Here is a 23,877-nt window from a genome sequence, read left to right as displayed (position 1 = left end):
TCCACACTGTGGTTGTCCCACTTGGCAAAAGTTACGGTGGTCGAGCAGCCTTCATAAGGCTTGCAGCCGCACTCCTCCCTGGAAAGACCATATGTATAGAATCTATCAAACATCAGGCTTGTCTTTTTTCAGTCTTCTGCCAAGAAAAAGTGTTTTAAATTCAGGGATCCTGTGCCGTCTCCTTGAAATACCAAGTTCCGTATGGGGTTGAAATCATAGCAGTGTTACATATGTACATTTCAATCGCTTTAGATCTAATACTATTATTCTGCGCCAAAACAAAAACGAGAAAACTTTTCCCACCACAATCTAGATTAACATTTTTCCACCATTGTCTCACGCCATCTAAGACAGTTACATCGTACTCGTTCAGTGACTATAGTTTTTTTAAGGTACTTACATCTACATAAAGTTGTTCAACTCATAAATTTGTATAAATACATTTATCTTGTAATTTTTGTTGTTGTTTTATTATTATTTTCAACACTATTAATATAAATGTGATCTTGACACGTACACAGTTCGATGTAGGAGGAGGGGGTTTGACTTAAACGCGAAGTGCATTACAACCGTTGCATTTTCATTAGACATTTTCTTCATCCATCTCCTGTTTGGTGGGAAATTTTTTGTAATATTGCAATTGCTGTTGTTTTTATGCCTTGTAATTTTTAATTTTAGCCATAATTATAAGTTGGAGACTTGTATGAAAAAAGAATATAAAAATCCACATTAATTGCAAACTTGCAAGCAGATAACAAATGAGTGATAGTTGGCAATTTAATTTGCTAATGAATGATCAGCAAGGAGCTGATGTAAATCAGCGTCGTCAAGGTTTTTGGTTTGGAATATTGCGTTGCAGATTTCAGTATTTGATAGTGTGAAGTTTTTTAAATTTTCGGAGTGCTCCCAAACTACTCCGAAAATTATTTTTTAGCATTTGGTAATTTTTATTGCAATAACAATGAAGTTAAATAGTTTTCGAAGCTTCTTGACTTGACTCCGAATATGCTCCGAAAGCCTATTTTACATTAATTTGTTAGATAATATAAATATACTACAAACATAGAGATTTGCAATTAAGTAAATGATGCAATTGAGAACATATTTATTGTTTTATTTAAGTTTCGGAGTACTCCGAAATAACTCTGAAAATAGTTTTTAGCGTTTTCCAATTTAAATAGCAGCTACAACGACGTTAAGTCATTTTTGGAACTATGTACTTGACTTGCCTCCGAATATATTCCGAAGAATTTTTCGTACCTAAATTACTCCGAAAGTTATAATTGAAAGTTTTGACAGAGATATGCAAGTTTATTGAATATTGAGTGTGACTCTAAAACTACTTGGTACGTTCCTTTGCTCGGTACGTTCCTTTTCAGTGAGTTAGTGGAAGCTTGTAACTGAAATTCAATTTAAATTTGTAATTTGACTTTTACGACATATCAAAACAGTTTTGACGAGGAATTTAAGGGATTGCGTTTGACCTAGAACGTTCTACGCGGTCATATCAAATCGTTCGACCAGCTAGTACCATAATGGTGCTTGTTTCCAGAACGTATCGGATCAGTGTCCAACAAAGGACCACCCAACATCGCTAAAACTCACCCAAACGCATGGAGAATCTCTCTATCGCTGCAAGAAGGAGAGGCGCAATAACAAAGAGAAGCTGCTGTGACAAGGCATCAAATCGTTTCCAAGAGAGTACGGCTAGTACCTTTATGGTACTAGTTTCCGGAACGCACCGTTTCAGTATCCGGCAACTTCGATAGCTCTACCCAAAATTTTCTCGGGGCATCTTTAGCCCTAAAAGAAGAAGAAATTTTGTCTAGAAATGTGTAATTGTTTTCGATAAGAAAACTTTCCTTATCATTTTCGTAGCGAAGTCAAATGTTGGCAAGGAAGATTCTCGGTGCAGTTCTTCGTTGGATTACTTTGAATTAGATACTTATTTTAGAGAAACTTCGAAATTGCGCTTCGCTCCCAAAAGTGAAATAATAAAGCAAATTAAGATTTTACGATTCGGTGAAAATGCAAACTTTCCCTAAAATAATATATTTCTCCGAAATTAAAGTTTCGTTCGAAAAATTAAATAAGTGTTGAATTTGATCTTGCACAACATACTTATATCGTTAGAATATAGATAAGAATTATATACTTACTTTTAAGTGAATTCGGAAGCATTACTCCGAAAGTGCAATTTACAATAATTGAGAAGCATTTCTTCAACCTCATATTCGAACAATGGTATTTATTAAAACTTCGAAAGCAACAAATTATGAACGGAATATTTCAAAAACGCTGTATCTAATAACTTGTATGAAGAACGCCCTATCTCAAAATTTGCTTCACAAACATCCCAGCTAATGTCAAAATGTATTTAATTTGAGCTCAGATAGGGCGTTTTTGAAACAACATTTGAGATAGGCCGTTCTTCTATACTTAGATAGGGCGTTTTTGAAGATTCTAAAACAGCGTGTTTTCGACACGGCAGCCGGGATAGCATGATATTCCGATCAGCAGTCGATATGAAATAAAAAATAAATAAAGTGTAAGGCGCGATAACCTCCGAAGAGATTTTAAGCCGAGCTCCACTTACAATTTGCTTGATGCTCTTTTTAGTTTTTCTTGGAAATTGGCGGGCCGTGACCTACATACTTGTTTTATGACGACTCCGAACGACATCTGCAAGGCAGATGAGTTTTCACTGAGAAGCTTTTCATGGCGGAAATACACTGGGAATGCTTGCCAAACACTGCCGAGTGGCGACCCCGCTTAGAAAAATCTTTTTCTAATTAAAAAAACTGCTTTCAAGAATTTTGATGTTGCTTTGCCCGGGGCGTGAACCCAGGATATTCGGTGTGGTAGGCGGAGCACGCTACCATCACACCAAGGCGACCGCCAGTGATATGAAATAACGTCGAAATTAAGATATTGTTCTTGTAGATGGAAGGTCGTATCTTTTCTAAGATGACAAATTTCTCCGAAAACAGTCCGAAACTAAAATGATGGTCGTTATATCGGCTCGAGGTCGATTCAAACCCGCGATCGTAAAATGATGGTCTAAAAATTATAAAAAGGTATGTATTCCAAATGATTGTCGAAAGCCTACTCGTGAAATACACACTTTTTTCCTTCCAAAAAACTTAACACAGCATTTTAGACAAAATATTTGTTAAAAAATAATTTATTTATCTCTGGTAATGTTTCAGTTGCTTATATAAAACTAATTGTTGTTTTTTTTCTGAATTTACACTTTGTCTTTTTTATGTATAAGCTTAGTTTAAATATATTACTTTCTAAAATTTTTGATGTTTTTTTTTTTTTTAATTGAATTAATGTACAAATGTATGTACGTCTGTACACATACTCATACGATTGCATATACTTAAAGTACATAGGAATATATGTAGTGTGTATATGAATGTATGTAAGCTAACTTATATTTACTATATATAAATAGTTAAACGTATAAAATCTGTATTATTAATGTATCTAGTACATACTTAAATATATATGCATAGCATAAGCAAACGCTTTTTAAAAGAATGTTGGCTAAAATGCTACTTAAATTCTTTTTTTAGCGCTGCAAATACAGTTGTAGGCATATGTCTTCGACGCTCGTGTGTCGGGTGCTTATGTCCGAATACATTGAGATTTATTATGTTTATTTTATCTAAAATATATATATATGTATACAATTTGTTCTAGCTTTATGCATTATAGACTAAATTAATTAATCTTAGCAGCTTACAACAGTAAAGCAATATAAAGAGTTTGTTTACATAAGTTTTTTTTTATATAAAATTTTTTTAGCATTGCTATATGTTATATAAAAGGTATGTATAAATGTTGTTTGTTCTTTTTGAATATTTGTATATGGTGCCTGCAGGGACTACAGTAAAATACAGTTCTTTGTTTTATATGTTTGTTGTTGCTTTTGATTTAATTAAAAACCTATCCCTGATGTCGACATTTAGTTTCGAGAAAAATAGTTGCAATATTTGCAGGAATTAAATGTTTTACAGCTAATATATATTGCCTTCTGAGTGGAATAGCAACCCATCTCAGCTGTCGTTTCGATAACGTTCTATCTCAGAAAGCGTTTGAATAACGCCTTATTTCAGCATTTGTTTCAAAAGCGCCCTCTCTTAGAAGTCGGTTGAAGAACGCCCTATCTCAAAACAGCCCAGCTAATGTCAAATTGTATTGAGTTTGAGCTCAGATAGGGTGTTTTTAAATAAAATATGAGATAGTACGTTCTTCAACCGAATTCCGAGACAGGGCATTTTTAAAAAACAAATTCTGAAACAGGGCGTTAGTTAAACGTTTTTTGAGCGAGCGTTTTCGAAACGACAGCCGTGAATGGGTGTTATTCCACTCAGCAGTCGATATATGCTTACAGGAATTTATTACTGTTGGTAAAAACAAGTTATGATCAATTATACTTGTTGAAATTAAATATTATATATTCTGATCATGTGAGCCTATGTGGTACTTGAAGTTTGTGAGAAAATTTTTGTTCATTCGTTTTCTAATTGTTCACTAAATTGATCAATTACATTAGGGTGGAGCGAAATGCGGTGCGGAACTGTTAGCAAAGCGACGTCTGAGTTAAACTAATCTTCCTAAATTGATATTTATCAGAATTGTACTTCAGTTCAGCAAATAATTGAAGAATACCTTTTTGCATTGATTTGATGCAAATTCTCAAATAAAAGGATATGCAACCGATAACTGAGTTTAAGCGTGTTTGTAATAAAATTAAAATATGTACATTTATAAAAAGTAGAATAGGTTTATAAAGCTTTTAAATGTAATGGTTGGTTGGTTGTTGTGCTGCTTGGCTGAAGAGACCGGGCCCAAGTACAGCCACAATCTGATGCAAATTCTCCTGGAATAAATTGCATTATGCACTCTGTGTGATTACTCAAATCATTTGGTTAGACCAATAAACCTTTTGATGTCTTTTATGGAGCGGGACTGCACAAAACTGCATAGGTTCGGAACGTCAAGTTCACCAGGCCTGGGCACTCACAGAGGAAATGAGTGACTGTCTCCATCACAGCTCTTGCACCTGTCGTTGAAGGCGATTCCCAATCTCTCCCCATGTAGGCCCAATGGCCAGTGTCCTGTAATGGTGGATGTGAGCCGGAGTATCTCTTTCCTAGACATATTTAGTAAGAACTCTGTTCTTCTCTAGTTTTAGTTAGGTCATATTTGCTTAATGATTTTGTAGGTATCCGTAGAGTACTAAGAGCATATTGCGGTTTTCTACAGATTGATAAAAATATTACTCTTTATTGATGAAAGTGGTCGGTGCACCTCGAATGACTCAGAGTAAACCGTGACTGCCGTCTAATTTAATAGAACATTCGTATGGAAATATCATTTGAAAGGCTTTATAAACCATTTGTATTTTAATAATTTTAATTTGAAAAGTTTCAAAATTAGAGATGCGTTTTATTTTACATTAGAGTGCAATTGGAAAACTTTCACTTATGTATTATTAAAATTTGCAGTTAGTTTGTCAACATAAGATGAAGAATATAGAATAAATGCAATTCAAATAAAATTTTCGTTCGCTTCACCCTAATGTACATATGTACCTACATTTTATAAGTATGATCGTAAAATTTAAAAATAAATTTTATATATATGCATTAGGACGGGTCTAATTGTATGGGTAAAAATGGGGGAAAAACTTCAGGTGCACATCCAGTTTCTGAATCTATGAGTTATACTGAGTAATATAGTCCATAGGACCATAGGTCTGAAATGAATTTCGAGCCTCCCTATTTTTTTAAAAAAATTGTATATCCCAATCAGAATCCAAATTTGACATTTATTTTCATGTATTTTATTTATCAGAGCCGCTATTCGGAGTGGGATATAAAATTTTCTAACAAAATTAGGGAGGCTCCAAATTCATTTCAGAACTATGGTCCCATGGACAATATTACAGTATGACCCATAGATTCAGAAACTGGTTGTGCCTTTTAAACAATAAATTTGACCCACCATAATATGCATAAAAATGTGAATGCATGAGTGCTGTTTTTTAATAAATACAATTATAAATGAACGACTAATTTTTTCATTACTAAATTAAAAAGAAAAAGTTCATCCTTATGCACAAAAAATGAGAACCAGCCACACAAAAAACTAATTAAACATATACCCAAGCTTACGCTTTCATGCACTTCCCGCTTCTTCTTCGCAACACTATTAGAGCCACATTCTCACACGCCAAGTATATCCTAACTGCATTGTTGCAGTTGTCCCCCCTGACTCATCACTACCATCAGCTATCACTCAGGATAAACCACCACCACCGTGCGTATTCCATTGCACTTCACTCATGGATGGCAATGCTTGATGCATTTGATGATTGGAATTAATACCTGTACTATTACCGCCTTCACCTCCTCCTCCACCATTACCACGGCTACCATCGCTAGGTGAATGCGCTACATTGCTGTTATTTAGTGCACTTAAATTGTTATTGGTGTTAGCGCTGTGTACGCCACTGCTACCAGCACCACCGTTATTGTTGCTTGTTGTAGTTGTTGTGGTACTGCGTGTACGCATCACATCCTCAGCTTGTGTACAGTGCGGCCGTGGCCCTGGTTCGGGCGTATAGGTAAATGTTAGGCCAGTCGCATAAATAATGCCGTCGTTGCGTACCAGCGAAATGGGCACCTGTGTTGGTTGACGGACCTGGAAAAACGTAAATGAAAATCAAATACTATGTAAAAATTTTAAGTGTTTGAAACTCAACAGGCGGCACTATACATCTGCTTTCTTTCTCTTCCTTTCCTTTTATCTCCTTTTCTTTCCCTTTCTTCCCTTTTCCTTTATGTTTCTTTCTTCTCTTCTCTCCTTTCCTTGACTCTTCTTTCATTTCCTTTACTTTGTTTGCATTCCTTTCCTCTTCGATTCTGTTGTTGTGGTTATTGTTGCAGCAATAAAGTCATTTCCGAAGGCTTTGGGAAGTGTTGTTGTTGTTGTAGCGATAAGGACACTCTCCGAAGGCCTAGGGGAGTGTTATCGATGTTCGTTCCGGTAACGAGCACCATAAAGGCACTAGCCCGACCATATCGGAGACGATTTGGTATGACCACATGAATCCTTCTAGGCTATAACACCCTCCCACCTCTAGATCCATCACGAGTTCGGGGTCGCTACAGCCTCGGCTGTTAGTGAAACAGGGTTTCCACGGGTAGGTGAGGCTGGCATTTGGGTTGGAGAAGCTATATATTGCGCTGCAAACCCCTTGAGAGGGTTGCGCTACACAACCACTTGAATCAATTTGGTATTTTAGTCTCCACTTACGACAGGCATACCTACACCGGATATATGCTAAGCCCCTAACCCGCTAATGAATTCTTTGGGAAGTGTAATTTATGTTGATGGTCCTTGGCCGAATATAGATCCGGTACGTTCCGGTAACAAGCACCATTCAAGTACAAACCCGAACATCTCGGGAACGAGTTAATATGACTCTAGTTCCATGAGGAACTTATGGTCGCCAGAGCTGCGGCTGCTAAGGAAACAGAATTCGCCACTATAAATTGCGTTGGTAACCCCTTGAAAGGGTTGCGCTACTCAACCCTTGAATCCACCTCCTTTCCTTTATTTTTTAATTAATTTTATTAACTAACAAAAAGGTAAACAATATTGTTGCAACCGACAACACGAAGAAATACTCCAACGCAAATATTCTCTTGAAAGCGCGAAAAGAAGCTGCTTGTATACGGCTATGTCTGAATTCAAGTTCCCTGCAAAGTTAATAAAGCTCTGCCAAATGACGTGTTTTTGGGAACCTGCATAACTCTTGCCAACAAGTGCTTATTTGGACCGAGTAGGCAATTGAAAAGTAAATTCCTCTCTCGGCGAACAAAAATCACGCTCTGCAAGTCGCCCATCATTCCTGTCCTGATGTACGGCTCGGAATGTTGTTGTTGTTGTATTAACGACAAAGATACTCCCTGAAGGTTTTGGGGAGTGTTATCGATGTTGATGGCCTTTTGCCGGATATAGATTTGGTACGTTCCGGTAAAAAAACACCATTAAGGTACTAGCCCGACCATTTCGCGAACGATTAATATGATCACATTAAACTTCTAGGCCATCTTGCCCCCCACTCCCTAGTTCCATGAGGAACTTGGGGTCACCAGAGCCTATGGTATAATGAGGTATAATGATATAGGAGGTATAATGATAAGCTGTATGAGCTTTGCGAAGATATAACGATAGCGTAGCGCATAAAACCCAAATGCTTCGCTGACAAGGTCATGTTATGTGAATTGACGCAGACGATACGGCCAAGAAAGTACTTCAGTCGACATGGAAGTTTGGAAGCAGAGGAAGGGGAAGACCACCACTGAGTTTTGAGAGCCAGGTGGAAGAAGACTTGACCTTCCTTGGTGCCTATAATTGGCGTCAGTTATCGCGAAACAGAGATTTCTTAATGATGATGAAATATTCTTGTTTGTTTTTGTAAACACTTTAAATATCAGCAAAGAAAATTACACATTTACTTATATTTGCTGACTCTCGCGCTATACTTCCAACAAAACAACTAGGTACACACTCTTCGTTGATTTTCTCGCGAGATAGATCAAGTCTGAGTTAGTTTGCATGAAGTCTACTGGTTTACTCAACATAACAACCTCAAACACGTTGCGTTCGTAGTGTGAGTGTAAACATTGTCATAGTTTAAATACGTGATTGGCATTGATATTTTAGCGCTATGTTTAACTTTTTTGAAATTTTTTTAATGATCTGCACTTTTCCTTTATAATACCTATCGATACTTATCTAATTGTTTATACTTTAGAATTATAGTTTGGCCTTAAAAGGGAACGAAATTTTTAATTTCCCTATTGATATATATGTATATAGATTACAACATAATAACACATGTTTCATTTTCAACAACGTTCCGAAAGAGGGAAAATTTAAAACTTCTTTATTTTTAAAACTTTTAATAAGACAATTGCTGATATTTCTAAATATAATTTGAAGCTTTCTTTATTTCATTTCCCGAACAAAATAAACAATTTTCGAACTAAAAATTAATAAATTAAAAAATTTCAAATTAAAGAGTGCAAAAAATAGAAAAAAAAAACGTAAGACAGATTTGTTTTACCTTTACACCCTTCAACTTTTTTCGTTAGAATTTGAGATGCGATTCCTCTGCAAATCCAAATTTTTTTCACAATTTAAACATCACCAATTTGAAATAGGTAAAATAATATATGTATTACAACTTTTTTTTCAATAGTAAAAAAAAATTGTTTTATACATTTTTAAAAATTTCGAATTCATAAAAATTAAAAAATTATTGAAAAACAAACAATATACATATGTATGTACGTTTTCCGCACTTCTTAAATTCCACCAATTTTCGAAAAATCTGACTAATTTTTTATAATTTAATAAAATTTTTCAACTCTTTCAAAAGTATTTTTTTTTTTAATTCATAAAGTGTTTAAAGGTTCTTTCTAATTTCAATTTGGAAAAATAACCCATACATATTTCTTCCAAGGGGGTGACTATTCATTCTTACAGAAAGAATTTCATAAAAAAAATTAAAAATAAAATCCGAAAAATAGCCGGAAATTCGTATAATAAATTCATATATACATACATAAATATGTACTCACTTTGAAATAAAACTTATTGACATTTTTTTTATACTTTCCACTCACCCATAGCCATTCACCACGAAATTGCGATATCTCAGGCACCACGCACAACAAAGTTTCCGTACAACGATACATAGTTTCCGCCTCTACATCTCCAAACCAGACTTGTAAGTGTGGTGTAAAATTGTCACCGCTTAGCTCTAACATCGCAACATCACCACCGCCATTCAAGTTAAGCGAATTCACAATTGGCACTGGTGTAACTGGAGAGCTGGAAGGATAAAAAAAATGAGAGAAAAAAATCAATTAGAAATTTTAAATGAATTGTGAAGTAAAAATATGTTAGTTATATCCTAAGCACAAATCGACAGCTGCGCATAATATCTGCCCTATCTTGTTTGTCGGTTTGGAAACGCCCAATCTCGATAGGCTATCTCAGAATTCGGTTAAGGAACTCCATACTTCAGAATTGGTTTCCAAAACGACGAATCTCAACATAAATAAAAAATCTTCAGCTGAGATTGGGCCTTACAGAAGAGCAGCCGATATAGTGTGAAATTCAGCCGACGAGTTAAAGTGATAATCTCGTAGTCATTTTGTAGCAAAAAAAAAAAAAATAAAATTCGGAAGAACTTACCCCACAGGACCCATTCCTTCATAGAATTGATATTCAGCTTTGTCTGTCGAAATGATTGTCCAGCAAGCGCCATCATTTATCATCTCTTTATTTGGCTCTTTTGGGCAGGGCGTTGCCTGGAATTGTATAATCTTCTCCTGTGACAAACAAAGATACATATGATCTGTATCCTTCATATAGAAAGCGCATTTGTGAAGTTGTGACACTGGATCGTCCGCTTCCAGCAAAGCCATTTGTTTATCAACTTTACGTATAATGAGACGTGGCAGAGCCATGCCCGTTACAGAGCAAACCAGCTTGACCGTCGCACCATAATGAATATAGCCATCGCGCACCTAGGGTAATAAGAGAGAGAAAAGCAGACAATATTAAATTACTATTAAAGAAGTTAAGTGTTATAAATTGCAACACACACCTGAAACTCTTCCGACTCTGATTCATTATCATCGAGCAGGTGTATCGTAAAGGCACCCCATTGCGTTGATGACGCATGAAAATGCCCATTCTCTACATGCAGATAACGCGTCGATACCGTTTGTGAGCGTAAGCGATTAAATAGCGCCACATTCGTGCCGCTTGCAATACATAAATCGGCATTTTTCAGCGACTGTTTCTTTTTCGATGGTTTCGATATGACTTTAATACGTTTCGAATTGAATACGCCAATATCATGACCATTGCCATAGAACATTTTTACTGAGAGCATAAAATGTTTTCGTTTATCCGAATCGGATATGAATAACGTTTTGGCTGCACAATATTGTTTGCCATTTACATCGAGTTGTTGCATATCCTGATCTAAACTACCAATGCCAATGAAGGCGCATAGTTGCGCACAATGTTCACTTTCGCCCTTCTGCAGCATTTCTTCGTAGCGCCGGCGCCAACCGCTGCCGAAGAGATAAATGCACGGTGGTGGGCAAAAGAAACGCTTTTCATTGCCGTATGACTTTTGCGCAACCTGAAAGTGAGAAGGGAGGAAACAGTTATTATTTTTTCACTCGTTGAGCTTGTAAACGACGTCAGAAAACTGGTTTAAGTACATCACTCTCGTGATAGTTACGCTTTAAAATTAATTCCATGAAGATAAAGAGAATAAGGCAAAGAGAGAGAGGAACAGAAAAGCGCGAAAAAGATTGGAGATTAGGGATAGAAAGAGAGAAGCAGCTAGAAAAGTTGGAAATTAATCTAGAGGAGGGATAGAAAGAAAAAGATGAAAACGCAGAGAAATGAAAAAACAAATCTGAATAGAGTCATAAAAAGATGTTGGGGAGGGAAGACAAACAGAGAGGGAGAGTTCGGGAAAGAAAAGGAAAGGATAAACCGAAATTTAAGTCAAAGTAGTAAAAGCAGAGGATTGAAGGCGTATCATAAAAATATTGTGAACTCCATTATAGAACAAAAAAATAAAAAAAAATATTTTTTCTAACACAAACGTTAGGCTAGGTTGAACTGGCTGGTCCGTGAGGACCTTACAAAAACCGAATGCGATCAACGACCGAACTGAAAACCCCTATCAAAAACCAGGACATATGTAATAAAATAACTCCGTCCTGTTGGCGAACACTAGTAGCTTTCAAGAACCTTGTTCAATTGCTGCTCAAGTATAGATCTGATAGCTGTATTACTCCTAATAGCTGGAGTCTTAGCTTGGCGATCGCATCGTTTTCTCCTCCAACCAGCACTTCCTACATTTGCTATCACCAACTAGCTCTAATTTGAAAGTATGTGGCGGCAGAATGCAGTGTCCAGTTAGAATAGCTGCGATGAGTCTACAGCCCTTTAATGATAAGAGTAACGGTTGTAAGACCTGCAAATGTTCTTTTACACTTTGCAGACCCCTGCTTGAGTCCACGCCTTCCCTGCTTGATCGATCATGTGCAACTCTCGCCTTATCTTAATCTCGCCCAATCTTATTGGGATGTCTACGGTAGAAGCTTCAAGTGATACGCCATTTTTAGTTAGCACATCCACTTCTGTATACCCATATGTCCTGGAACCCAATATAGATGTAAGCTTTGCCCTATACCGATTTTTCCAGGGACTGCGTACACTCTTACACACATTTATAAAAGTTGACGCGGCTGCGGTTTAAGCTATTTTCTTCTAGTGTGTCTACTGCTTTGGTTACTACTTCCGCCTGAAAGCCCCCACAGTGATTTGGCAGCTTGCAAGATCTTCCATTACTCTGAAACCATCGGTGTACACGTGTATCGCCTCGTCTGCCATTCGAGCACCCTGCTCAACCATCCACATCTATTGTGGCTGTAAAAGCTCCTTCAAAGCACAGGTACAAAATTAAATGGGGTTACAATTTGTGGGAGGGACGCAACAAATTAAATGGGGTTACATTGAAATGACAGCCCGTGGTCGGGAAAAATCCCGAGTCGCTCCGGTACATAGAACAGGCAGCCTTGGGAAGCATGCAGCCACAATTGTACCGAAAATCCAGAGCCGTAAAAAAATGCTCAAATCTCTTGCTGGCAGTACTTGAGGAAAAGATAAAGAAACGCTCATTACCACTTACAAAGCAATTGGCCAGCCGATTGCATACTACGCGTCCCCGATATGGTCGCCAAGACTACTCACTGGAAGAAGGTACAGCCCTGCCAAAATACTGGCCTCAGAACCGCCACGGGTTGTCTTCTTACCGCCCAGGGGCTTAAGGAATGATATCCGTAAGCATTATGAGGAAATACGGCACCTGAGAACACAGCCGTATGAAGCCAAAAAACACAAGCAGGTCCTCAGTGAAATCCACAAACAGGCGTAGGACCTCTACAATACCCATTTCTATTAAGAGAAAACCGCAAAAATTCCAATTTGACAAACGGCATAATTACAAAATAATAATTGCAGAAAAAATGCGATCAGTACGCGGTTTTATATTTGAATACCACAACAACAACAATAGTAAAAGAGAAAATGCAAAAAAAATACTTTTCAGATCAATCAATGCTATTAAATTACAGTTCATTCAAATTTTTATTAGACGTCTGGTTGCCTAGTGCGGTCTCGGACAGTATCTAAGGTATTTAGAGAAAAAAAATGCATACATATTAACATAAAGCAACAACAATAATGAAAATATGCAACGAATTTGATTTAGAATTGTGGTTGCACGAATTGTCGCTAATCACCCAAGCAATTTGACTAACAACAAACGAACCACAAGTCGCTCAGTACTTGGCATCCGGCAAACGAAATTGTTGTCGGTACGGCATTTTAGTAGAAATATTTATCAACAGTGGTGGTCAGATGCAATGAAACAGTTTTTATTTACAATTACAGAAGTGAAGAAAGAGGCTGGGGTAGAAGTAAAGGTAGTTAGAGCTGCACCTCTTGCTCTAACTCTACTTCTTGAGATAAAGGTAGTGTATTAGACAGAAGGAGAGCAGAGGAAAAACAAAATGGAAGGAAAATAGGAGGGAAGGAGAAGGAAGACCGCTGGGAAAATAAAAGGAACACGTAGCAGAAAGAATATGGGGAAAGAAAACACTGTAGGAGGGTAAGAAGAAAGTAAAAAGCAATAGGAAGATCGAAATAGAGATAAAATGAGAACAATATGGAACAAATGGACAGGGGTGTAGAAGCGGGTATCTCATGTGAGCATCGTAGGGTGTCGCTGTCCGTCCGTCTTCCAAACTTTTCTAATACGCTGTTGTGGGATAAATCGATGAGGGGGCGCGCGGTGTACATTTACTCAGATAACCAAGCAGCGCGCATGACGCTTAACTCCCCCACCTTTTCGTCTAAGACCGTCAACTTCACAATAATAACTCTTATAAAGGATAGGGGAAAGAAAACACTATGGGGGTAAGAAGAAAGTAAAAAGGAATAGAAAGATCAAAATAGAGATGAAATGAGAAAAATATGGAAAAAAGTGGAAAAGAGAAGACAGTTTGAAAAGAGAGGAGGCAAAGGAAACGAAAATAAGAGAATAGATAAAGAAGTGGGGATAAATATATATAAAGATACAAAGATGAGGCTAGTAAGAGAGATAAGGCCAATTACTAATACAGGGATACAGATTGAGATAGGTATTTGGATAAGGATAGGGATATGCCTATGTATACGAAAAGGGGTAAAAATGTCAAGAGGGGACTGGGTGCAATTGAACGGGCTGCCAAGGAAAGACACGCCGATGGTTCCAAAATGGACTGCCCTATGCGAGCATCGTAAGGTGTCGCTGTCCGTCCGTCTTCCCAACTTTGCTAGTACGCTCCTGTCGGAGGAATCGATGAGGAGGCGCGAGGTGTACATTTACTTATATAGCCAAGCAGCGCGCATGGCGCTTATCTCCTCCATTACTTCGTCTAAGACCGTCCACTTCGCAATAATAGCTGCTATATGGGTACCTGACCACAGGCGCATTGACGGTAATGAGGAAGCAAACAAACTTGCAAAGCCAGGGGAGCTGCTGGATGCTGTAGAGGCGGTCGAGAATTAGAATTTCTGCCACAATCACAGGACACTGGCCGCTTGGCCTAAATGCTAAGAGAATGGGGATCCTTTTTAACAGCATTTGCAGTAGCTGCGGCGTGGAGGGCAGCAAAGGAACAGTCGCGCACTACCTGTGTGAATGCCCAGCTTAAGCACACACCTGGTTTCTAACTATGGGCAGTTATATACTGCAGGACTTCAGAAATTAGCTAATGCTCTTTACAAGATATCAGCAGGTTAATTGTACATACCTAATGGTTTGAATAGAGCTCCGACTGGCCATCCTAAAACAGCAGCAATTGGTTTGAGAAGAATTTGCATGCAAAATGGCACCCCGTGCGCTAGTTGCGCCCGAGTCTTTGTTAACCGGGCGGCACAGCAACCAACCATTTTACTAAGATTTTCTCTCAAAATGTTTTTACTGAAATTTCTAACAAAAATGTATAAAAAAAACTGTTTGAATTCCCTAAATTATCAATAAAATTTGAATTGGTTTTCAACATTAAGCAATAGGGCACCTCCCGCTTAAAAACGCAATAACAAACCACTTTTATTTTAATTTCTTTGATATTTAATTTTAAAAAGTTTACGGCTTTGAATTTCATCCGTAGCCAAATTTTTTTGGACAATTTCAAATTAAATTCTATTCTTTTTATGTTTTTAACACAAATATTTATTTTTATTTTGGTTGCAGTGCCGCCCGGATACCAATGAGCCGAGGGCAACTAGCGCACAAAAAAAAAATAAACTAAACAAATTAAAAAAAAAAAAATGTTTAATTAAAAAAAAATTTAAAAAAATATTGGATTAAAAAACAAAAAAAGAGCGCAAGAAATTTTTCGAGAAATTAATTTGAACTTGTCAAAAAAAATTGTGAACTTTTGTTAGAAATTTCAGTAAACACATTTTGAGAGAAAATCTTAGTAAAATGGTTGGTTGCTGCTCCGCCCGTATATCAAACACCAAAGCGTAACTAGCGCAAAGGGCGCCATTTTCTTGCAAATTCTTCTTAAGCGGGAGTCATTGGTGCCGTTTGGCGTATCGCTGTAGTCGTATCCCTAACGTAATCAGCTGTTTATCGTTACGACGGCAAACCAAAAACCAATTGGTTGGCTACGATACGGTTACGACCTTAAGCGCCAAATACACGACACGAACATTTCCGCGAACATTCCGCAATCTTGTTCGCAGCTTTGGTCATACACCATACGAACTTTTGGCTGAACATTAGTTCTCTTTCAGACAGCGATGAATACGGACAACAATTGTGCTGCAGCAAAAGTCGCATAATCATTATTCTTTTTAATTCTATTACAATAATCTTTGCTTTTTACTTGCCACAATGATGGCAAAGATTTATACATTTCAATAAATTCACTCAGAAATTTCTTATTGTCCATTTTACTTTTCCGCGCACGTCTGTTCCGTTCAGAAATTACTACGATTATGAGCTATTTCGCCATACACGCACGAACAGTTCGCGCAAATGTTCGCCAAAAATTAAAATATTTTGAGTTTTGGCGAACATTTGCGCGAACTGGCAAACACCACCATACACGACATAAGAGGTCGCAGAAACATGACATAACGGGAATGTTCGCGGAAATGTTCGTGTCGTGTATTTGGCGCTTTAGCGGCACCAATAATCGATTGCATTGATTCCCATAAGTTTGGCCGAATCAGCTGTTATAAGGTTACCGATACGGTTACCGATAAAGAACCAATGTATCCAGCTTTAAACCCATTGCTGCTGTTTTAGTATGGCTAGTCGGTGCTCCTTTCAAAAACATTTTTTTTAGTAATTAAGAAAAAGTTAAATATTTGCAACCTAAGGACTTCGCTGCAGAGTTCAAAACATTATTTTAGTTTTTGTTTTAGTATATAGAAAAATATTCAAAAAACAAACAAAAATCCAAAAATTTGTCATCCCACTTCTGTTAAGACAGACTGTATAAAATGCATTATATACGGCCCTTGGCTGGGGTGCTAACTGATTGATTATTATTGTCGATGCAACACTTGCTGCGGCCAAATCCTTCACACTTGGCTGCTTACAAAAATTATAAGATTATCACTGCTTGTTGTTTTTGTTATTTTTTTAGCTGTACTCTGAGTTTTGCCGCTTTGCGGTGGCAACATTATTAACAAACGTAATCAAATAATTGAATTTAATTAATGAAAATTAAAAATTGCACTTTTTCATGCCTTCGATTTGTCAATGTACTTGTCATTATTATTAATATTAGTATTGTTATTGTTATCATTATTGTCTTGTGTTGCAGTTTAGAGTATTCGATTGATTTTGGTTGCAAATTTTAATCGCTAATTGCTTGCTTTGTCATTACATTGCGGTTGCTTTATTATAATTCTATATAGTTTCTTGTTATACCCAGCTGTACTTGTACAAAAGGGTATTATAACTTTGGTTGGATAACGGTTTGTTGTACGGGTATAAAGGAATCGAGATAGATATAGACTTTCATATATCAAAACCCTCAGTATCGAAAAAAAATTTGGTTAGGCAATGTCCGCCTGTCCGTCCGTCTGTTAACACGATAACTTGAGCAACTATTGGAATAGATTGATACCGAAAATGAGCGAAATCGGACGATAACCACTCCCACTTTTTCGATATCGAAAATTTAGAAAAGTGGACAAAATTAGATAAATCAAAAACAAATACCGCTAAGCTAATGACATTTATTAGGTGGATTGGTTTTATGACGCAAAGCATAAATTCCAAAATTTTGGACTATGGGCGTGGCGCCACCCACATTTAGAAAAAGAAAATTCGAAAGTTTAACAAGCCGTATATCAAAAGCTGTTAAAGATATTACATTGAAATGCAGAGATATTATCCTTGCAAATTATATAGACTGAGTGAAGTTAATCAAAATCGGTTAAAGACCACGCCCACTTTTCCTAAAGGTCTAACCTTAACAAATTTTGCAATAACTCTATGGTATTTAACTAAAGACTGATATTCTACGTCAGTAGTGGTATGATGACCGGCCCCTTTTTTGTTAATCTTTCCAAAATATGTACTTTTAATGCCATAAGTCAAACATAATTGGGGGATTTATGTTTGACGAAATTTGGCATAAACATTTTTTTCATAGCTACAACTGTTAAACTGCATTACCCGCTCAAGTTCTATCGTTTTTGCTCCTTTTGAACGAAAATGAGCTCACAATAGAACCATATATGTATTGTAAAGATTTTTTTTTGGAAATTCCTGATTATTTTGAAGCTTCTGTTAACGTTCGCATCTCTGAACTGTCGAATAAATAACTGAAATATATCAGTATAACAAAACGTTCTTTACAAAGACTACTTTGGGAGTTGTACTTCACAATTACAATTATTGCGTACTTCACTAAAGCGTGTTAAAGTCAAACTGATTCATCATTGAGGGCATTGAAATTTTAATTAGGCACTTTTAACTAGAGCTTACGATTTCTCGAGCATGTTCGAGAAGAGATTTCTCGCAAGTCTCGCCTTCTCGCGAGATTCTTGAACCTCGAATTACTCGTAAGGCTCGCGAGATTCTCGAATTACTCATAAGGCTTGCGAGCTTCTCGACATTCAACTTAATCGATGCATTGGCTGTTTTATATAGAGGTTACGATTTCTTCTGGAGCACAAGCCAAAATGTCCGCAAAACCACAAGTAAAAAACCCCGAAATGTGTAGAATATTGCCGATGCAGCGACTGCATTGAATGTCGAGAAGCTCGCGAGATTTACGAGGACTTCGAGACACGAGAATCTGGCGAGAAGTCGAGTTCTCGATTTCTCGGGTTTCGAAAATCTCGCTTGTGTTCGAGAAGAAATCGTAAGCTCTACTTTTAACCGAACGTTTTTGGTGTTTTCCAAAACTTTATTTATATTATTATTGGACGACTACCAGATTTCTGTCATATTTAATATCATCAATTCATAATAAAACACAAAATGTGCAAACATTTTGCTACAAATAATAAAAATTAAATACATATAACTAATCCTACTAAATACCTATTTTCTATCAAATAAATCATCTTAAGAGAAAGTCAGAGAAATCTTATAAATGTTAAGACCAGTTGAAACTGTAAACAGTTAACATTGTAATTGGAAGGAAAGTGGTGAATTGCAAGACGTGTGGACTCCCAAAAAAGTTGGAATCTACCAATAACGCCTTCTCTGGTTTAAGGCTATTTCCACCGCTTTTTAGTGTAAAGGGCCTAGCAAAGTTGACATAGTCATAACGCCATAGTCATACACATATTTTTACTTATCCATATCAATTGACATCAGTTGTTGTTACCTTAACCTAAAAACCGTAAAATTTTCATAACATTGAAGAAAACGCAAACAACTACAAAACATATTCCACAAAAAATAGGTCTCTTAGTCAAAACTTATCCAAAACAATAAATACAAAATACAAAAAATTTATAAATTCACCAACGGTTGGTTGTACAGGTATAAAGGAATCGATATAGATATAGACTTCCATATATCAAAATCATCAGGATCGAAAAAAAATTTGATTGAGCCATGTCCGTCCGTCCGTCTGTCCGTTAACACGATAACTTGAGTAAATTTTGAGGTATCTTGATGAAATTTGGTATGTAGGTTCCTGGGCACCCATCTCAGATCGCTATTTAAAATGAACGATATCGGACTATAACCACTCACTTTTTCGATATCGAAAATTTCGAAAAATCGAAAAAGTGCGATAATTCATTACCAAATACGGATTAAGCGATGAAACTTGGTATGTGAGTTGAACTTATGACGCAGAATAGAAAACTAGTAAAATTTTGGACAATGGACCGCCCACTTTTAAAAGAAGGTAATTTAGAAGTTTTGCAAGCTGTAAATTGGCAGCCGTTGAAGATATCATGGTGAAATTTGGCAGGAACGTTACTCTTATTACTATATGTATGCTTAAAAAAATTAGTAAAATCGGAGAACGACTACGCACACTTTTTAAAAAAAAAATTTTTTAAAGTCAAATTTTAAAAGAAAAGTTAATATCTTTACAGTATATAAGTAAATTATGTCAACATTCAACTCCAGTAATGATATCGTGCAACAAAATACAAAAATAAAAGAATATTTCAAAATGGGCGTGGCTCCGCCCTTTTTCATTTAATTTGTTTAGGATACTTTTAATGCCATAAGTCGAACAAAAATTTACCAATCCTTGTGAAATTTTATAGAGGCTTAGATTCTAGGACGATAACTGTTTTCTGTGAAAAAGGACGAAATCGGTTAAAGCCACGCCCAGTTTTTATACACATTCGACCGTCTGTCCTTCCGCTCGGCCGTTAACACGATAACTTGAGCAAAAATACAAAACTCAGTTCACGTACTTATCTTAACTCACTTTGTATTGGTGTAAAAAATGGCCGAAATCCGACTATGACCACGCCTACTTTTTCGATATCGAAAGTTACGAAAAATGAAAAAAATGCCATAATTATATACCAAATACGAAAAAAGGAATGAAACATGGTAATTGGATTGGTTTATTGACGCAAAATATAACTTTAGAAAAAAACTTTGTAAAATGGGTGTGGCACCTTCCATATTAAGTAAAATAAAATGAAAAAGTTCTGCAGGGCGAGATCAAAAACCCTTGGATTCTTGGAAGGAATACTGTTCGTGGTATTACATATATAAATAAATTAGCGGTACCCGACAGATGATGTTCTGGGTCACCCTGGTCCACATTTTGGTCGATATCTGGAAAACGCCTTCACATATACAACTACCACCACTCCCTTTTAAAATACTCATTAACACCTTTCATTTGATACCCATATCGTACAAACACATTCTAGAGTCATCCCTGGTCCACGTATATGGCGATATCTCGAAAAGGCGTCCACATATAGAACTAAGGCCCACTCCCTTTTAAAATACTCATTAACACCTTTCATTTGATACCCATATCGTACAAACACATTCTAGAGTCACCCCTGGTCCACGTATATGGCGATATCTCGAAAAGGCGTCCACATATAGAACTAAGGCCCGCTCCCTTTTAAAATACTCATTAACACCTTTCTTTTGATACCCATATTGTACAAAAAAATTCTAGAGTCACCCCTGGCCCACCTTTATGGCGATATCTCGAAAAGGCGTCCACCTATAGAACTAAGGCCCGCGCCCTTTTAAAATACTCATTAACACCTTTCATTTGATACCCACATCGTACAAACAAATTCTAGAGTCACCCCTGGTCCACCTTTATGGCGATATCTCGAAAAGGCGTCCACCTATAGAACTAAGGCCCACGCCCTTTTAAAATACTCATTAACACCTTTCATTTGATACCCATATCGTACAAACAAATTCTAGAGTCACCCCTGGTCCATCTTTATGGCGATATCTCGAAAAGGCATCCACCTATAGAACTTAGACCTACGCCTTTTAAAATACTCATTAATACCTTTCATTTGATACCCATATCGTACAAACAAATTCTAGAGTCACCCCTGGTCCACGTTTATGGCGATATCCCGAAAAGGCGTCCACCCATAGAACTAAGGCCCACTCCCTTTTAAAATACTTATTAACACCTTTCATTTGATACCCATATCGTACAAACAAATTCTAGAGTCACCCCTGGTCCACCTTTATGGCGATATCTCGAAAAGGCGTCCAGCTATAGAACTAAGGCCCACGCCCTTTTAAAATACTCATTAACACCTTTCATTTGATACCCATATCGTACAAACAAGTTCTAGAGTCACCCCTGGTCCATCTTTATGGCGATATCTCGAAAAGGCATCCACCTATAGAACTTAGGCCTACGCCCTTTTAAAATACTCATTAATACCTTTCATTTGATACCCATATCGTACAAAAAAATTCTAGAGTCACCCCTGGTCTACGTTTATGGCGATATCCCGAAAAGGCGTCCACCCATAGAACTAAGGCCCACTCCTTTTTAAAATACTTATTAACACCTTTCATTTGATACCCATATCGTTCAAACAAATTCTAGAGTCACCCCTGGTCCACCTTTATGGCGATATCTCGAAAAGGCGTCCACCTATAGAACTTAGGCCTACGCCCTTTTAAAATACTCATTAATACCTTTCATTTGATACCCATATCGTACAAACGCATTCTAGAGTCACCCCTGGTCCACTTTTATGGCGATATCTCGAAAAGGCGTCCACCTATAGAACTAAGGCTCACGACCTTTTAAAATGCTCATTAACACCTTTCATTTGATACCCATATCGTACAAACAAATTCTAGAGTCACCCCTGGTCCACCTTTATGGCGATATCCCTAAATGGCATCAATCTATAGAACTATGGCCCACTCCCTCTTAAAATACTTTTTAATACCTTCCATTTGATACACATGTCATACAAACACATTCCAGGGTTACCCTAGGTTCGTTTTACTATATGGTGATTTTCCCTTATTTTGTCTCCACCGCTCTCAACTGAGTATGTAATGTTCGGTTACACCCGAACTTAGCCTTCCTTACTTGTTAGGTTATGAATATGGCGAAAAACCAAAAACCAATTGGTTGGCTATGGTATAGTTATGGCTAGGGCGTTATGGCATAGTTAGTACGGTTAGTCAATTTCATTGATTTCTAAAGGTTGATTGGATCAGCTGTTTTGTATGGATATAGATACGTCAACTTTACCAGGTTTTAAGAGTACACCAAGGGCAATTTCGTGGACGCTATTTATACATAATTGGGTCGTATGAATGACAAATAAGTAAAAACGTTTCCTTCTAAATTCCAGGAATTTGAACAATAAAAATACTTCTACATTTGAATTAAATCTATTATAGAAAGGAAATTTTTTTTCACTCAAGCCATTTAACCTTGAGTAAATTTTTGGTTAGAAGTGCAATGCCCTTAATGATGAATAATACAAAATATTTATACAGCTTTTTAAATAACATTTCTCTAGAAATTTCTTATTATATTAGCTTTATATTTTTATGAAAAGAACAAAGCGTATACTTAATTAGTTTCGTCTGTTTCCAAGCTGCTAATATGTTCTATTGTATACTCACACATAACCAGAGTTGGGAGCAGTGCAATAAATTTTGAGTAATAACACTGCTCGAACTTAAGTGAGATGACATAATCAAGATCTTGTTATATGTGTTACTGAGACCCTTATTTGTAATGGATTTAAGCATTCCATCTTTCTTATGTTCGTAAAATTATTGTGTTTTAGACGGCTTCTATAGGAATTCGAAAATGAGTTTACGTCTTCAAATAATACAACCTTGTTACGGTGAACTTTTTGATGTTTTGCAAGAGAATGTGGGGTACCAACCACGATAAGAGTAACTTTTTAACTATAAATCAAACTTTAATACCCTAGATTAGGTATATTTAGGTCGGAGGCTGGTAACTTTAATTGAATAATGGTTGTAGATAATCGCATGAAGGAATCGAGAAAGATATAGACTTCCCTATATAAAAATGTTTGAAATTCGATACACTAGCTAATTTGAGCCCGGAATGGATGGGTATTCAAATTGGGGGAAATAGAGCAATAACAGAGCTTCCTTATTCTATATCGAAAGTTTCCTAAAAAATTGGAAAACTGACACAATGCATTTAAAAATACTGTTAAAGTGGTCAAACTTGGCGAGTCAATTAATTTTATGACTAAATCGTGAAAATTTAGTAAAGTGTAAAAGGAACATGGGCGTATTACCGCAGACATTTAGTAGCGACATTGCTACAACAACAACAAGGTGCCTGCTATAGTGAAGTCTAAGGTGGGATCGCTCCGAGAATGTTTGTGGGGCTATGAATCAGTTCCTTAGCTTGCGCTGCTTTTATACTCTCTGTTGCCTCCTTCGTACACACATATCTCTTAAGGTCTACGTTTTTCGCGAACAGCTATTTATTTATTTCTCCTGTATGTATCTGATGATATTCACGTTTTGTTTTCTAGTTATATGAGGGTGTATGTGTGAGTAATAAATTCTGCTCTTAGCTGCTGCCCACATGTATGTATGTGAAATATTCTCTTTGCTGTAAGTTTCGCTATTACATGCATGTGCGGCTGCTTGCTTTATTGTTGTTGTGCATTTATTTAGTAGCAGCATAGTGATGAACCGAAGTGCTGTTATTCGGCGCGGCCTTATAACGCTAATACCCA

General features: G+C 36.8%; 1 protein-coding gene across 1 annotated transcript in view; it reads right to left on the bottom strand.

Annotated features, from left to right (window-relative positions):
• Positions 1-3,204: 3,204 nt before the first annotated feature.
• The window catches only part of Su(H) (recombining binding protein suppressor of hairless), a 35,029-nt gene continuing 14,356 nt past the window's right edge, over positions 3,205-23,877 (bottom strand). Inside the window, exons 2-5 of the mRNA XM_067764961.1 lie at positions 10,703-11,248; positions 10,288-10,622; positions 9,714-9,921; positions 3,205-6,717 (exon numbers count right to left, since the gene is read on the bottom strand). Coding sequence (XP_067621062.1) covers positions 6,313-6,717; positions 9,714-9,921; positions 10,288-10,622; positions 10,703-11,248 — 1,494 coding nt within the window. The 3' untranslated portion in view covers positions 3,205-6,312. The remainder of the gene's footprint in view (positions 6,718-9,713; positions 9,922-10,287; positions 10,623-10,702; positions 11,249-23,877) is intronic.

Source organism: Eurosta solidaginis, chromosome 2 (assembly GCF_040869045.1).
Source record: "Eurosta solidaginis isolate ZX-2024a chromosome 2, ASM4086904v1, whole genome shotgun sequence".
Lineage (NCBI taxonomy): Eukaryota > Metazoa > Arthropoda > Insecta > Diptera > Tephritidae > Eurosta > Eurosta solidaginis.
This window is presented reverse-complemented; position numbering and strand designations above follow the sequence as displayed.